This window comes from Callionymus lyra, chromosome 3 (genome assembly GCF_982586985.1).
Source record: "Callionymus lyra chromosome 3, fCalLyr1.hap1.1, whole genome shotgun sequence".
NCBI lineage: Eukaryota > Metazoa > Chordata > Actinopteri > Syngnathiformes > Callionymidae > Callionymus > Callionymus lyra.
Window position 1 is genome coordinate 18,267,393 of NC_141820.1, and position 19,250 is coordinate 18,286,642.

A 19,250-nucleotide genomic window follows, 5' to 3' on the forward strand; every position below is an offset into this window, starting at 1 on the left:
CTAATATTTTTATTCATTTTTTAGGTTTGCTAAATAGAGTGACACAATTCTAAACACACACACACACTTTAAGGAAAAAAGGCTTCTTTTGTGCGCCGGCGTTCACGCTGGACTCACACAGGTGATTATCGCGGCCGATTAGCTGATGTGATCTTTCCACCTGAGCGGCGGCTAAAGCTAACGGGGTCTGAACCGCGACGCTAATTGTGTTAATTGCAGTCATGAAGCTTATCTTTCTCTCCGAGCCGACACACAAACACAGCCGGCAGGAGCGCTCAGACGAAAGGAAAAAAAAAGAAGCCTGTTGGGTCACATGTGTGACACACACACACACACACACCAACACACACACACACCAACACACACTCCACCTCTGCATCCCATTAACCTGCTGCTCTCTCCCGCCGTTTGACCCCTGATCACACGCCCGGTCAGGATAATGACATCTCAGTGGGTTGACAGAAACACACACACACACCTTAGTTTAATTAGAGCTGCGACACACACACACACACACACACACACACACACACACGCACAGACTGTTGAAAGCGCAGAAGAAGAAGAACAGCACCATACAAGGAGACGAAGAGAAAAACCTCCATCGATCATCGAGCAACACGTACCACGCAGAGGCACGAGATTAAAAACCACGACAATTGTTTTCAGGTGCGTTCTGCGCTTCAGACACTTTTAGACTCACAGGATGTAGGCGATGACGCCGATGGACCAGCAGTCCACCGCTTTGCTGTACGGCTTCTGGGCCAGAACCTCCGGCGCTGAGGGAGACAAATGACCGGTTGGGTTTTTAAAATTAAAACAAGGATGTTGTTGCTTCAGTTCATCAAATGGTTGAGTGACAGTTGGTGAGAATAAACACAAGAAATAAAGCAGTTTTTTTCAAAAACAACTCTAAAGTTGGGAGTAAAAATAATGTTATTTTCAACCTTGTTTGTTCGACACTTTTAATATTTTAGGAGAAACTTTTCCCAACAAATTGAATGTCAGAGTTAATAGGTTATGTATGAGAAACACATTATTATTGTAATGAATTCTACAATAAAAAAACATTCAGACAAATCAAAACAATATTGAAGAGAAAATTTTTAAAAACACTTTTATCAAGTTAAAATATGGGCCTCTTTTGATCGTCAAACAAAAATGATATTGCGAGAAACATTTCAGGTAAAAAGTAAATACACTCAAATGAAACGAAAACAATTTAAATTTGGTTCAATAAACATTTCAAAGGGACAAACTCTAGACAATCAAGTTCTCATTAGAGAAGTAAAATGAACATTCATAAACCCTTGTGTCGCCATAGGGTCAAGGTGACCCAGAAGTCTAAAAACTGGGCCACCGGGTCAACTTGACCCAGTGACGACACAAGGGTTAAATGGGTTGTATTTGTTGACATATTTCTCGCTCCAAATTTAGGCTGCATCAACCACATCAGGGGTCTTTGACTGTATGTATGCGGCCCCTCGTAAGGTCAAAGTATGATGATGTTCAGATTGTTCTATTATGATGACAAATGTATTTTGTATTTATTATCAATTTACATTTAAACATAACACTTTTCCCTCCTTTTTATTCTGTCATGGCCTAGTGATGAATGACTCTGATTCTGTAATACTACAAAGTTTTGCAGAGAAATACTGGAGAACCTTTCATAGTAATACTACAAAGTCTTACAGAGAAATACTGGAGAACCTTTCAGAGTAATAATACAAAGTTTTTCAGAGGAATACTGCAGAACCTTTCAGAGTAATACTAAAAGGTTTTACAGAGGAATACTGCAGAACCTTTCAGAGTAATACTACAAGGTTTTGCAGAGGAATACTGCAGAACCTTTCAGAGTAATACTACAAAGTTTTACAGAGGAAAACTGCAGAACATTTCAGAGTAATACTACAAAGACTTACAGAGGAATACGGCAGAACCTTTCAGAGTAACACTACAATATTTCAAAGATAAATACTTCTGAACCTTGCAAAGTATTACTAAAATGTTCTGCAGAGGAATACTGCAGAACCTTTCAGAGTAATACTAAAAAGTTTTACAGAGGAATACTGCAGAACCTTTCAGAGTAATACTACAAGGTTTTGCAGAGGAATACTGCAGAACCTTTCAGAGTAATACTACAAAGTTTTACAGAGGAAAACTGCAGAACATTTCAGAGTAATACTACAAAGACTTACAGAGGAATACGGCAGAACCTTTCAGAGTAACACTACAATATTTTAAAGATAAATACTTCTGAACCTTGCAAAGTATTACTAAAAAGTTCTGCAGAGGAATACTGCAGAACCTTTCGGAGTAATGCTACAATATTTTAAAGATAAATACTGGAGAACCTTGCAAAGTATTACTAAAAAGTTCTGCAGAGGAATACTGCAGAACCTTTCGGAGTAATACTACAAAGTTTTACAGAGGAATACTGCAGAACTTTTCGGAGTAATTCTACTACGTTTTGTAGTTTTTTAGGGTTTTTTCCATCTAACTTTTTGCTTGACGGCCCCTCACAACATTCACAGAAATCAAATGTGGCCCTTGATGAGTTTTAATCGCCCCTGTCCTGCAGGAACGATAAAAGCACATAATTGCTGCACACGTGTGCTGAATCATGCTGTTTTCAAGCCTTGACTGGCTGGACTTTTGCCATTCTGGAGCCGAAATAAGGACATTTTTCACTCGCTGAGGTCATCGCGTCTGGATCTCACACGCAGAAAACTTGTGTTTACGCTCACAATACCTGTCGTCATGCAGCTAACTATAGCAACATACGGTCGTCCACGTCAACGTGGCTCTGGGGGGGAGATGTTGAGTGAGCTTCAGATCTCACATATAGACTGGAGGACTTCAGAACTGAGTCAGACATGTGTCAGAGGGACACTCATGAGGAGACATGTTTGAATGACTCACTTCTGCTGGTCTTAGAGACTCACTTAACACGCCTGGCAAAAGCACGGGCCGGGGGCCACATGCGGCCCTTTTTACTGTAAGAATGTGGCCCTCATGAGGTCGACGTATGATTATGTAAAAATTAACAATTTAATTTGGTATTTTTACAACACCATAACTTTTTCCTTTTTTTTTACCCCTTCTGTTTCTATCTCTTTTTTATTTTTTGTCAAAATAACTTTGAATGAATGTAAGAAATATTTAGAAAAAAAACATTCCCATAATCATATTTATATATATATAAGTTTTTGGAGCTTATTTAACTTTGTTGTGAATGGTCATAGCATAATGGCATCTGTTTATTTAACATTTTATTTAAACAGTCGCAGAATAAAATGTGGCCCCCGAGGAAATGTAATTGCCTGCCCCTGGAATACAACATTAACCACAGTCAGTTTTACATGGAAGATTGAACAGATTTGTTTTTGGCTCCCCCTTTGTTAGAACAGTGTAATTGCGACACAAACTTTCATTATAACTGAAGCGACTCCAGTCAACACAGTGCACACCTGCACAAAAAAAAGAGAGAGAGCTTTCGATTCCTGTTGTCTTGTCTTTTGGTACGTCAACCATTGTGGAAATTAATTCCACCTACTCCCATAAACCACTTCGGTCTTCACTTAAAAGACTAGCTTATAAGACTAAATTATATCACCATCTGATAAAAATGCAATGTTTATTTGTTCCTTATTAAGGTTTTGTTTACCTGGAAAGTAAGATACTCCATCATTGTAAATCAGGAAATTGCAGTTTTTGCAATTGTTTCCTTTCTTTTTGTCGCGCAGCTTTTTGTTTGACACAAGTGGAAGCTCAATTTCTCCACCACAGCAGCAGACTCGTAATGTGATTTGATGCCTTATTTAGCCTTTGAAATACCTTTTATGTCCGAGAAGTAGTTGGTAAGACACACAGTAGGAGGAGGAATAAAGTTGTGGGAGTTTGTACTTAAGTTTAAACATTGATTATTTGCCGCGTCATCATTTCCTTAAAGTTATCAGTTTCTAGACGTCCATGCTTAACAAGGGTTTAAAGATTATTGTGTCAAGTTCTGCCGGGCAAGACAAAAGAACCGTCCAACATTTAGACGAGAGGAGAAGAACGTGTGGAATCACAAGAACAGATTAGAGAACTTTTTCAGTTTTTGGCTGTTGTACCTGCAGATGTCTCATCGATCAGAGCGACACCAACATCCATCAAATGAACTACCATGTGTTTTCTAAATCTTCCAAATATCCCTGTTGTAGAGTTTACAACCATTTAGGCTCATGTCAGTCGACAGGAACCATCATGGATACCTCATGTTTTTACAAATACAAGCCCGAGAAGTGGAAAATAAAACAAAGTATAAAAAGTATAAAGAGCTTTTTTATCCAAGAGTTTTGTTTGATAAAAGGTTTTCTAATAGTTTTTATTTATCATATAGTTGTTTATGATCAAATCCACAATTTTATTAACGGTTTTAGTCTTTCCTTTCTTTATATATATTTTGTCTTTACTCTGACATAAAATAGATTATTTTTCAAATGCTTTAAATATCTTGTCGTGTATTAATTCGCCCTGGCTGTCCAGTTGGTAAACATACATCGATACGTTCAATCTGTTGCCGTGGAAACGATCATAGGAAACGGAAGCGCCTCAACTCACCGACGTATCCCGGCGTGCCACAGGCCGTAGACATGACGTCGCCGCTGCCCTCCATCTTTGACAGACCGAAGTCACTGATCATGATCTTCGACTCGTCCTGGGGGTTGAAGTACAGCAGGTTCTCCGGCTGCAGTCAAGAGTTTTGAGGGGTTACTTGTTGGACATTAACCATGTGGAGGGTCACTATGGTTTGATCTTTCACGCCACCTTCAGGTCTCTGTGCACGATGCCCATCCTGTGCAGGTAGTAAACGGCGTCCAGGACCTGTCGGATCAACGTGCTGGCGTCCTTCTCCGTGTAGAATCCTTTTTCCACGATCCGGTCGAACAGCTCGCCTCCAGAGACCCTGATGAAAGTCAAACTGTTAATAATGTGGTTTGCAACTCATTATATAGTTTCACATTTACACAAAATACAAACATATATTCAAAAATATCAGCTTTTTCTTGTATTTTTCTGAGGACTGAGAGCGTTATCATGTAAATGCACGTGATTGAAACCATGGAATTTAAGTTTAATACAATCATTTTATTATTAGTATTTGTTAGTTTTTGTTATCATATAAATAAAGTTGTTTAAAATACACATGTATGTAAAAAACTGTGGATATAAGCACCTTAAATAACTAATATTAATTTGATTTAATTGATGTTTTCTGCTGCTAGTTTGTAAATTCCCATTACTATTTATCTATATTTACTTATACTCCCATTTTGTATCTTTTCCACATCTCTTTTAAGTGCATACATACATAATATTCATCTTTTTAAATAGTGCACCTCTAGCAAAACTTCATTAGATCTACTGTAACATTGCAATTATACATTTATTTTACATTACAGAAGCAAAAATACTTTAAACAAGTGTATTAAACCAATAATGAAACTAGTTTTGACCCTTAACTACATCATTTAATAATAGAGTTTTAACTTTAATCATGGTCACTGCTTTTAAAAAGTGACAACAGTTGGAATAATGGAAACAAACAGGAAGACTACTTTGTTCAGTCACGGTGCTCATGCAAGGAAAGATTAACAGACACTAATACATTAAACGATCTTCCCCTTCAGGCAGATTCTTGGGAGTGAAACTTCAAGACTCTGCAACACAAGAATCGACTTGTTCAGGTGCACCTACCTCCTACACAGGCATGTAGCTCCCCCTGCTGGTGGGCAAGATAACCACTACCTCCTAATTCCTAATTATTATTGACAGGATTGTAAAAGCATTCAAAGATGTTTTTCCTTCATACGACTGATCATGTGTTAAATTAAATGTAATGTTTTAACGATAAAAAAGCTTTATTATTGTGGAAAAGCTTCGCACAGTAAAATTGAGCGTTTATTAAGAGTCGTGTCACATTTGTAAAATACCAGTATGTTGGATAGAAAAATTTACATTTTTAAATACACACATTTTTTTACACACACACTCACGCAAACACACATATGGGCGTCGTCCTGACAACATATCAGAATATAGCTGATCTAATCAAGTTGTGTAGATGATCATCCTTTTCTGTCCAAGACTATGTCTGTTTCCTAGACAGTCGAGACAGGGAATGACAGAAAAAGACTAGACATACACACACACACACACGCACACGCACACGCACACGCACACGCACACGCACACGCACACGCACACGCACACGCACACACACACACACACACACACACACACACACACACAAAATTGGACTTCAAATAATTGGCCTAGATCTGATCGTATGTGGTTTTTGAGATGGGAAATAAATATATTTTTGTGGTGCCTTTCATTTTATCTTTTAAAGTCTTTTTTGATCCCGATACGATATCAAAATATTGATGTGAGAGAGAAAGTCTCTTTGGTTTGTATCCACATTACATCCTCCTTTTTCATTCTCCAAAGAAAGACGAATACAGTATATTTACTGCAAAAGTAAGACACACCTTAATGTTGACGGGACTGTGATAAAACAACGTTTCATCTATTTAGGAGAAGTGAAATTTGACAAATAAGTCAAAATGTTTCATTTGAAAAACCTACTTCAGTTTCTGTTTTTTTGTGGCAGGGAAGCATCCAAAAGTCTGCAGCGACACATCCTCTCTAGCGCCTCCTACTGTTGATTTTCTGACATCACACACTCGCAGACACTGTCACTTAGAGGGCCCCATGAGAACTGAAGGGGCCACATATGCTCCGGGACTCACTTTGTTTTTTCTTTTAATTAAACTAATATAACTTGATGAATAGAAACATTTACGTCATTTGTTTTCATATCGTTGTGACGTTCAAGTACAATAACTTTTAACCACAATTACATTTTCCAGGATTAGGGAAAATTAATGTAACCAACCAATCAGATACAGTAAAAAAAGAAAGTAAACATTTTCTGGCCAGAAACAATCAACATTCCAGTCAGCACTGAAGGAGAAAGAGGAATCTGGAAAAGAATCTTTCAACATCACGGCGCAGGCTTTGCCTGAAGCACAAAAGAGTGTCGGAGCGTTTCATCACACTGGCGCTGGATCGCCCGTCCTTCAAGTCAGACGCTGCATAATGTGTGTTTGACTCGCACCAGAGAGTATCAGTCACAGCGGGAGCGACGCCTCCATCAAAGATCTGTCATCTCTGTCTGCTACACTTTTTCTTATCTCTCAAAGATAGAACGTAGATGAGAAGAAGATCCTTGGTTGACCTCTCACGGAGAAGTCTATCCACTCACGTCCAGACTCCCCCCCCCCCGCCCGGGAGATGAATCGAGGCCAGTTGTTTTTCCTGCTTTGTTTAGAATCCTCACATCTGTTTGGAGAGTGTTCGGCTGCTCAAGATGATGGCGGTGCATCACGGCTGACAGCGAGTCTGTTATCAGCCGTGTTCACCTTGGCAGAGATGAATTGCAGTGTGGGGAGCTGGCTGACGTATCACACTCTCGAGGTGCTGTGCTAATGCGAAGAGAACCCCCGATGTCTCCTGCTTTCTAATCCTCTTTGCTGACTTGACACAAAGACTGTCCCTTAAAATACATGTGGAGCCCAGAGGTCGAGTGCAGACAAATATCTATTAGTACCTCACGGTTCCTAAAAGAACAGGTAAAGTTCTCCCTCGTCTGAAATCTCAGCGAACGAGAGGTTACAAGAGCGGAGTCCATTATGACGTAATAATGTTTTCAGTCGTCCTCCAGCCACCTGTAATCACGCCCGCTTTGTTTATAAAATGAGTTCCTTGGAGACTTCTGGGATTCATGAAGCACGGTGACAAACCGTGATGCTTGACCAATCACAGCAGAGTGGGCGTGGTTATTTAAACCAAGATTCTAGCTGCAGAGAATCCAAGCATTTTCAGTGGGCGGGGCTTAAGATCATTTTCTAATGTAAATATTGCAATTAAAAAAACGTTTTTTTTTTACAAACAAATACATACTGATGAGTACAATAGAGTCTAACATCTATTTAAGACACACTTGAATCAACACATTAGTTGAGCTTTAAGATGATAGTCCATTCATTTTCTGCCAAACCAAAGAGATATTTCCATCACAACAGATCTTGTTCCAGCCATAATAATGTTTTCCTGTGCGTCACAGATGCCTCTCAGGTGAGTCCATGTGCGGTGAAGGTTTGTTTCCGTCCACTGTGAGTTCTTTTAAACGTGCACTTTGGAAGATTCCATAGATTTGTCTCCCCTACTGTAGTTAGATTCACGGGTAGGTTTTGTTGCAGAGGAAATAGTATTTTGTAAATAATTTGGAGGAATTGTTCGCTTGCTTAGTCACACCAGTGCCTATGCAGGAGAAAGTTCCAACGGATGGATGGATGGATGGATGGATGGATGGATGGATGGATGGATGGATGGATGGATGGATGGATGGATGGATGGATGGATGGATGGATGGATGGATGGATGGATGGATGGATGGATGGATGGATGGATGGATGGATGGATGGATGGATGGATGGATGGATGGATGGATGGATGGATGGATACATACATTTGTTTTCGGGCCTCCGGGTCAGCTTGACCCAGAGATAACACAAGGGTGAAATATGCCATTATTTTTTTGGATTCTCAAATTTCCAACTTTACCTAAACACACCACCTGTGATGATGTCACATTTTGTATCAACTTAGCTGTTTTTGCATGGTTAGCAAGTAGCTTGTAGCTTAGCTAGTAAGCAGGAAATGGACTGGTGTCTCAAAGGAAGAAGATTAAAGGAGGAGACCAACAGATGTAGAAGATCCTGCTGCTAGAAGATCATCTACAATTAGAAAATATGAGGAAGCGTAGATCAAGTATGGACTTACAGCGATACAGAAAAATGGCCAGGATTGTTTGAAATTCTTAAGAAACTAAGATATTTGACTCTAAAGGGGGGGGGTCTTGGCATGGTGAAGTTTGGGAACCATCGATTGTCAATACATTTTTTACTTATCTTCATTTCTCTTCTCCTCACCCCAAACCTGTAATTCTCCAGCCACAAATATTTCTATCAATACACATGTACAATTTTTAAATAAAGTTTCTTTTTATTGTATGTTCTACCCGTGCTGTGTGGGTTTACTCCGGGCACTCCTGTTTCCTCCCACAGTCAAACAAAAAAATACAGAGGTTGATTGATAACTTTGGAAAAATGTCCATAGGTATGAGAGCGAGTGTGAATGGTTGTCTTGTCTTTGTGTGTGCCCTGCGACAGACTGGCGTCCTGTCCAGGGTGTCCCCTGCCTCTCGCCCTATGATACTGGGATAGTCTCCCCGCAACCCAGGTAGGGGATAAAGCGGTAGGCAATGAATGAAAGAATGACACGTTTTGTCCGTTATTTTTGTGGATATAATGTGCAATAAATAGCTTGGAAGTATTTTTTAATCTTCCTCTATCATGTTCAGTATCGATGGTCCCTCACAACAGTATATAACATTAAAAAGTACAATAGTCTGTTTTTTCTGCACCAGCAGCTCTATCTTTACACGGGAATATGAAGCACAGACAAAAAGTGACTTGTAAACGAGAAGTGACTGACACATGGAAGACAGTCTCCAGGAAAACATCCAAGCTTCTGACGACAACAGGACGACATCATCGGCAAAGACGCACACGAAGCTGCACATCTGATGGTTGTGAATAAAGCTTTGATTGCGAAACGTTATCCTTTGATGTCTGGAGCTCCGGCACGTCATGTTGACTCGTGCACACACTGCCACTGACAAAATTCAATTTGGAGATCCATTTTGAAAATTAACAACCTTCATAGATTTGTTCCAAAAAAACCCTGCTTTGATCTTCCGGCGGTTTCATCTGTCGGCGCCGCTTCACAAGCGGGTTCGGATCAACACAAGTGGCCATCATTTCCTGTCTGAGCGGCTCTAATAATAAACCTGCTTCTCTGTGATGGACTGAGTCTCGCTCAGGATCATGTGCGTGTGGAGGTGCGCTGGTGGTTCTGCAGTTATGTAAGCCTGACCTCGGGGATGTTATCAGTCTGTGTCGCTATGACGATCAATTGTAGCCGGTGCAGGACACGCTTTAACGACCGCCGTGCACGAGCGAGCGCTCGGTGTTTGAACAAATCAGCCTCCATTTGTTATATTAATAAACTCTCCTTCTTCGTACCCTATAGTTCAGATTGATCAAGAGGATGCCGGTTGGATTCCAGATGTGTTTCCATTGTTGTGTGCTCACTGCATCACGGCCTACTGCCATCATGTGTTTCTGATTCAACGCTCAACATGGTTACAGGGGAGCTATCTGTCTGTCCGTCCATCCGTCTATTTATACATCTTTCTATCTATCTATCCGTCCGTCCGTCCATATATACATCTATCTATCTATCTATCTATCTATCTATCTATCTATCTATCTATCTATCTATCTATCTATCTATCTATCTATCTATCTATCTATCCGTCTATATATACATCTATCTATCCATCTATCCGTCCGTCCATATATCTATCTATCTATCTATCTATCTATCTATCTATCTATCTATCTATCTATCTATCTATCTATCTATCTATCTATCTATCTATCTATCTATCTATCTATCTATCTATCTATCTATCTATCTATCTATCTATCTATCTATCTATCTATCTATCTATCTATCTATCTATCTATCTATCTATCTATCCATCTATCCGTCCGTCCTTCCATCCATCCGTCCATCTATATACTGTATACATCTATCTATCTATCTATCTATCTATCTATCTATCTATCTATCTATCTATCTATCTATCTATCTATCTATCTATCTATCTATCTATCTATCTATCTATCTATCTATCTATCTATCTATCTATCTATCTATCTATCTATCTATCTATCTATCTATCTATCTATCTATCTATCTATCTATCTATCCGTCCGTCCTTCCATCCATCCGTCCATCTATATACTGTATACATCTATCTATCTATCTATCTATCTATCTATCTATCTATCTATCTATCTATCTATCTATCTATCTATCTATCTATCTATCTATCTATCTATCTATCTATCTATCTATCTATCTATCTATCTATCTATCTATCTATCTATCTATCTATCTATCTATCTATCTATCTATCTATCTATCTATCTATCTATCCGTCCGTCCTTCCATCCATCCATCCGTCTGTCCGTCCATCTATATATACATCTATCTATCTATCCATCTATCCGTCCGTCCTTCCATCCATCCGTCCATCTATATATACATCTATCCATCTATCTATCTATCCGTCCGTCCATCTGTCTATCTATCCATCCATCAATTTATCTATCCGTCCGTCTATCTGTCGTTCTATCTATCTATCTGTCCGTCCGTCCGTCCGTCCATCCATCTATATATACATCTATCTATCTATCCGTTCGTCCATCCGTCTATCTATCCATCCATCAATTTATCTATCTGTCCGTCTATCTGTCGTTCTATCTATCTATCTGTCCGTCCGTCCATCCATCCATCTATATATACATCTATCTATAAAACCGACTTGTAACCGTTTTGTAAAACCGACAAAGAAATAAATTGTATAATATGATGGGGTTGTTAGACACACACGGATGTGTCTCTGACATAATAATAAAGTGCAGACGCTCACATTAGCGGTGAAGTGACTTGGCTCTCGTCATGAGTAACAGCTGGTGCGAGCGGAAGATGACGAACCACCGGGAAGGTGATGAAGAGCTCGAGTGACACGTGATAGTCCTTCATGTCTTTCATTTTAGACTTAGTCACAACACAAGTCTGACTCTCCTATATGTTATTACCGTCTAATATCAGCAGCCAGATGTCACCTCTGACCAGAGCGAGCGTCCCACACAGCAGATGTTACCTGGCGGGAGGAGGGGCTGAGTAATCTGATGAAGTCCAGTCATGGTGAGAGTGGAGAAGGAATGTCGAGGACTGAGGTGAGGCCAGACGGTGCGTTCAAGGTGAGACTGAGTCGTTCAAACAAGCTCATTTCAAGGACTTTTGCCAGTTTATATAATCCAAGCATCAAGATTTTTTCAAATGTTCGGTCAGTATTTTTTCAAGGCAACATCTTTGCATTATTACAGACTTCCTGTAATTTCCTGTCAGTATTATTTTGTCGTTAACATTTTCCTTTAATAAATTAATAAATCTTCTTGTTATGTTCTTTCAGTATTATTTCAACAGTAAATGTTTACATTGCAACAGACTCTTTGTTATATTTTACCAGTATTCTTTTGTGGTTTAGTGTTTCCTTTATAACAAATTGTTTGTCAGTTTTATTTAGATGGTAAATATTTACACTATAACAGAGTCTCTGTCATGTTTTGTCAGTATTATTTTGATCGTACATTTTTACACTATATCACACTTTATGTTATGTTTTTTAAATATTATTTTGATCGAAATGTTAAAATTCTAACATACTTTGTGTTATGTTTTTTCAATATTATTTTGATGGTAAATGTGTACATTATAACAGACTTTTATTTGTTCAGGCTTTTCCTTGAATTTCTCAAACTCCTGTGTTGTTCTCGGTGTTGTCTTGATCTTTGAAGTATGTACTGTTTTGAGTATTGTTTTGATTGTTAAAGCGCTTTGTGACCCTGGTCTCGAAAAGCGCTATATAAATAAATATTACTTACTTACTTACTTACTTTGTGTCTTGTTCTGTCAGTATAATTCTGTGGTTTAATGTTTATTTTATAACAAAGTTTGGATTATATTCTGTCAGTTTTATATTGTGGTTAAATGCTTTCTTTGTTACAATGTTTTGGTTCTTTTCTGTCAGTATTATTTTGGGGGGTGAATCTCTACATTATAGACTTTGTGTACTGATCTGTCAGTATCAGTATCATACATAAAAATGAGCACTTTTTTACACACAAAAAATGTTTTTTTTTGTGGTGGCAGTACATAATTATTTCTTAGTTAAATCTATACTTTGTGACAAAGTTTTGGTTAAATTTTGTCAGAATTGTTTTAGGGGTTTATTGTATATCATAACAGACTTTGTGTCTTATTCTGTTATTTTTATTTTAAGTCTTACATTTGACATAACAGGGGGGGAACATCTACATTTTAACATCCTTTTTCTGTGTATATTAAATCGTTATTATTTTAGGTCTACATTTTCCGTTTTTGATGAACTTTGAGACAACTTTGTCATGTCAACATTATTTCAGGGCTAAATTGTGTGAGCATGAGGATCTATGGTATGTTCAAGTGCAAGAAGAAAGTAGGTGCCGAGTCTGATATGATAACATTCATGACTTAACTGTTGCAGTCACAGTACCATGTATTCGCATCTATCCTGCTACACAACATCATACAACCTGTCGGCAGAAATATGCAGCGATAAATGTGTGACTGAATTGATGTTAAAGGACGGGAGCTGTCGTCAGTAAACGGTTTCGAGACAGCAGGAGGATCAACTTCACAATTTCTTGTGGGTAAACATCTCAATTAGAGTCACAGACCTTTAAATGGCGCCTGACAAGGTTGTCAGTCACCAGGAGAAGCAGGGAGGACTGAGTCACTCATGAAGGATGGAAGACTTTTTTTGACTATTTGACCCAAACTCAGATCAGATCGAAACGAATTATATTTGAATCATACAATAATAACTAGAAAAGCACTGAGGCAGTTCCACATGACTTTTTTAAATGACGAAAAGTGGATATATTTTGATGATTCAAGCGTTATTTGTTCTATAATTGCAAATTTTCTTTGATTCACTTGACGAAACACCACCAAAACTAACAAAGTATAATTTTTTGTACCACAATCAACGTTTCCTTTACAATTGACCCTGTTTTTAAGTTATTTGGCAAACTGACAATGTGATAAAAAGTCACAAAAACAAAATTGGATGTAATCATTTCTTTCCCGCCCAAGAAAATGTACTTGATCACGCCTGGGAAACATGAGGTGTAGGGGCCACATGTGGTCATCTCACAGTGTTTATGAGGCCCTAATAATGACTTGTACAATGTAATTGTATTTGTTTATGTATTATGAATTACTAGTTCAACTATGAACATAAAATAATGTTTTCATTTCTTCTCATTTGGCCCGTATTTCTTGTCCCTCAGAATGATGTTGAAAATATGTGTTATCACAGGGTCAAGGTGACCCAAAGCCCCGAAAACAAATGTGTTTGTGGTATCCCTATGCAGTGGAGGTCGTTGACCTTAACCCAGAGAAAACACAAGGGACACCACAAACACATTTGTTTTCGAGCCTTCGGGTCACCTTGACCCTGAGATAACACAAGGGTTAAGAAGAAAGGGCTTTTATTACATAATTATGTGTTTTGGCCATAGTTCTTGGAGTATTTATATTCATTTACAATGTATAAAAAATAGATATAAAATAACATGAGAATTTAATGATTAATAATAGTTATTTGTAAAGCGCCTTTCTAGACCAGGGTCAAGCCTTTTTTCTCACAATGTAAATGCATAATAACACTTATTGACAACCTTACGTACACTATTGTTGTCTCTCCACTATATATGATTGGTCTATTGTCTACTTTTTTTTATTTCCCAATATTATCACAGCTTTCTATCTTTATCTTCGGCTTTACAACCCCTCACAACAGTCACAGTACATAATGCAGCCCCACTGGAAATCTAATGAGAAATTTCCAACTTGGAAGCTCATGGGTTGTTTTTAATTAAACTTGAAATGTCTTCATAGTAATTCGTGTAATATTGAATATTCAATAATGTTCTTCGCTCAGGATTGACTCTTTCATCATCTGACACTAATGCTATTGAGTATCTCTGACGTCATCTCAACCTTTCTTCATCAGATCAGTCTGACATTTGCTTTTCATTATGATATTATTACCACTAAGCTTTAACAAGACTACATAAGACTTTGAATACAATGCAATATACAGTATATTGTATTTGCAAATCACATTGTCTTGCAAGTTTGTCATCTAAGGTTTTATTTTAGGTTTGAAAATCATCCATATTATTATAAAGCAATAATAATAAAAAGTAAAATGCTCTCTTTATTGTGGTGGTTCATAGAATAACGTAAATTCATTTAAATATTGATAAATATTAGAAACATCTCCCCAAAATACACAATTCTGATTAATCTCTAATTAGTTTAGGTAGAAATTCTCAATCTTCACAGAGATATTCCGTTAAGAAACTATCACGATTAGCATTAGCGATTAGCAGGATTAGCGATTAGCAGGATTAGCTAGTGCGATAAATAAACTTTTGGACAAGGAAAAAGGACAACAACAAAATAAAATTTGATAAAGTACATAACCTTGGTAAAAAACACTCAGCTCAACATACTACACAATAAACATGGAATAAAATAATTTATACAAATGTATTCAGACAAAGACACCTGACAAACATAACAAGAGCTTGTAGAATATTAAGTGGATGTAAACATTTTGGGAAAACAAGAGTTAGTTTTGTTGTTTGTCTTCATCAGATTTGGCGTCCGATGGAAGGTTCGAGGCAAGTGTTGTGTAATCCACAGCCTTGACCTGCATCTGAACTTCTCTGAATTGTTTCCAGATCTGGAGCCAGAATCCCGTACGGTATCTTCCTGTGATGTAAGCGGCGAGAGCCACGCTAAGAAGGTCAGCTGGCTGTGAAACACTGAAGGGATAAGCCTCTCTTTCATGCTGACCACTGAGATGTTGACCATGTGTAGGAGGATAGAAAGTATCTCCTGCGCGATACAAACTTTTTAAAAGCTCTCGTTTTGTACTAGTTAATGAAAAATATTTCCATTAAAAGTTTTTATTGTCAATTAAAGGCCGGTCAAAAACTCACTCCCTCTCATTTGAAATGTCGAGTCAAACCAGCAGCTCATTCACTCAATAATACATTTTATTTTTTATAATATGTACAAATGCACCTAAAAGTAAAGATGAGTTCACTGAGAGGGAGTGACAGGAAGAGAGAGCAGCGCCGGAAAGGGAGTTGAGAGTGAGATGAAGAGTGTTTATTGAGGTGGAAAGTGGGTCCAAAAGTGATCTTATTTAAGTAAGACAACTGGTTTCACAGTGTTGCTTTTTGTGTCTCATTAAAAACCCATGAAGGAAGAAATTTCATTTTTTGTTCAGTTTCAAGTCGTATCACAGCAGCTAAAAATACCTGCATATTGATTGTCGAATATCAGAGAAACCAAAAAGTGTAAGAATTAAATCTATATTTTTCTGTAAATATGTAAAATTGTACGTTTTTTTTTATAATATCTTTTTAAATGTATTACCATTTTACCATGTTATATAGGTCATTAATATCGTGTAATTGTGTTGTTGTTTTTTTAACTCACAACATTAACTGAAGATGTCAAAAATGTAATTTGGATTTGAAAAAGGTCCAAAAATATTTTTTTAAAACCAATTCTACAGTAAAAAAAAAACTTAAAAAAAAATAAAAACATGTAAACTCACAGTTGCATGATCAGGTAGAGATGGTCGGGACTCTCGTAGATGTCCTCGAGTGCCACGATGTTTTCATGCTTGATCCTGCGAAACAAAACACTTTCAATCCTGACATCATCCAATCAGAAAAGGTCGACGCTCCATATGTTGAAGAGAAGATCCTCATCCACTTCCTGTCACTGTCATGCACAGGACCTTCTCCAGCTGCCGTTAATTTCATCCGCTGGACGCTTGAGCTCGGCGTGTGTTCTTCATCTTAATAGCCGCAACCTTGTGGACGCTCCATTGATTTTCTGAGCGGGTGTGAGGGTCAATCATCTTTGGCTGTGTGTGCAGAGGCGATTCCCTCGACTGGCTTCTTCCCTCATAAGGCCGACACAATGACGTCTGATAAGACTAAAAATCTCACTCTCAATGCTGCTCTAGAGATGTGACTCACACATGCAAACAGCCTGAGAGTGGATAATATGCGTGTTTGAGCGCTTTATGACAGACGTGGAGTGAGAGAAAAACCTGTGAACCATTATCTCATAATAGTATAACCTGAATCATTTGTTTCTCTGTGGTCAACAGGAAAAATGTGCGACGCTAAAATGATTCCCCAATAATTAAAATGTTCCTCAACGTCGGGTCTATTTTTTATTGAACTAAACCATTCAATGATTTAAAAAAAAAATGGATAAAATTAAATGTTTGAAATGAATGTGCCAAAATATTATTTCAGATGTACTATAATAATGTGATCAAATTACAAATAAACTGGTTCATATCTCACTGATTCATCCTCACTGACACCGTCTAGTTGTCTTGGTAATTTTTAACTTGACTGTACAGTTTAGGTGGGAAAAAAAAAACCGAAACTCAATGTGGCGCCTGAGACTCAAACGGAACCACGAAAGTGCTCGTCAGTTGTGTAATAACCTCCTGCCCTCTGACTGAAGATCCAAGTGTGTGTGTGCAGCAGGTGTGTTGAAGATCGTGACCCGGGGCTGCTGGAGAAAGGATGAGAATCTCTGGTGCATGAAAAAGAGATGATGTACAATGTTGCCCATGGTAACCAGGATTTAGGATGTGTGTGTGTGTGTGTGTGTGTGTGTGTGTGTGTGTGTGTGTGTGTGTTTGTGTGTGTGTGTGTGTGTTCAGCACTCACTTCCTGAGAACGGCAATTTCGTTCTCGATGCTGGTCTCTTTCCCTTTCAGAGCTTTTTTTGGGATGCACTTCACCGCAAACATCCGTCCTGTCAGCTTCTCTTGGGCCAGGACCACCTCAGAAAAAGCCCCCCTGTGGTCACAAGTAGGAAGCAGCCGGAATCACATCAGGAGTCAGATGGTGAATACAGAATTATATTTTATATTTTCGATATATATAGAACAAACAGAAATTAATTTACAGCACAGAATATTATTATTTCTTATTAATAATGCCATGGCATAAGTTATTGTAGTTACATACAGGTTATTGTTTATTTTTGTATTATTAGTGTTTGTTAACAGTGTTAATAACACATACAAGCTCATGTAAGACTACCTTTGGCCCACACCCTGAACATGAATAATAACTTGTAGTACTTCAAGACAATAAAGTTCTCTCATCGCCACGTTGAAAATACCAACACACACCTAATCTCACACCACAGCGCGAGTGACAGACTCAGGTGCCGTTCCTACGGAAACGAAAGAGCCGTTTCATACAGAAATATGAACGTAAAAATGGTTTAAGCTAGCGCCGTGTTTAGCTGATGCTAGCGAGCACTTACTAGAAAAGCCATTTTTCTATTAGTTTTAATTCACAGTTAATTTATTTACTAATGGTTGATTTGAGCTTGAGTAGCTTTTTAGTTTTTGTCATCCATGAAGCTCTTAACATTCCTGTGATTGATTCTAATCTGAACGATTCCACAAGATGCATGCATGACACCAAAACAAAGAGAAGTATAGAGTCCACCCCGAAGAAAGACAAACACACACCAACCCCAACATGAAAAAAACACACAAAAACACACTTAGACACAGCACAGCATCATCAGAAACACACAAATATCCACCAACACACATACACCACTCAAACACATACAAAAACACACACAAAACAGATACACATGTGCACAAACCCCAACCAAAATACACACCGAAGAACACAACGCCAGCCTCGACATACTATCTCTGCACAGACAACGGTACAACCCCAGATACAGGAACACACATGCCCAACACCCCAACACAGAAACACTAACACACATATAACCATGAACACAGAAAGATAAGCACAAACCACCCCAACATGACACACCACAGAAACAAAAATGCACAAGATCTAAACATAACGCAATGCATAACATACATGCACACTACCACAGCACAAAGACATACATGCAAACCACCCCAACACTTAGACATACATGCAAACCACCCCAACACATAGACAGACCAGAAAACCACCCCAAAGCATAGACATACATGCAAACCACCCGAACACTTAGACATAAAGGCAAATCACCCCAACACCTAGACAGACAAGCAAACCACCCCAAAACTTAGACATACGTGCAAACCACCCCAACGCTTAGACATACATGCAAACAACCCCAACACTTAGACATACATGCAAACCACCCCAACACATAGACAGACAAGCAAACAAACCCAAAGCTTAGACATACATGCAAACCACCCCAACACATAGACAGATAAGCAAACCACCCCAACACATAGACATACATGCAAACCACCAAAACACATAGACATACATGCAAACAACCCCAACACA

At 38.4% G+C, this 19,250-nt stretch overlaps 1 protein-coding gene across 1 annotated transcript in view; it reads right to left on the reverse strand.

Moving 5' to 3' along the window:
• camk1da (calcium/calmodulin-dependent protein kinase 1Da) overlaps positions 1–19,250 on the reverse strand; it is a 51,255-nt gene that overhangs the window by 9,371 nt on the left and 22,634 nt on the right. Inside the window, exons 2-6 of the mRNA XM_087786776.1 lie at positions 17,634–17,765; positions 16,493–16,567; positions 4,816–4,954; positions 4,609–4,735; positions 704–779 (exon numbers count right to left, since the gene is read on the reverse strand). Of these exons, the coding sequence (XP_087642902.1) occupies positions 704–779; positions 4,609–4,735; positions 4,816–4,954; positions 16,493–16,567; positions 17,634–17,765 (549 nt within the window). The remainder of the gene's footprint in view (positions 1–703; positions 780–4,608; positions 4,736–4,815; positions 4,955–16,492; positions 16,568–17,633; positions 17,766–19,250) is intronic.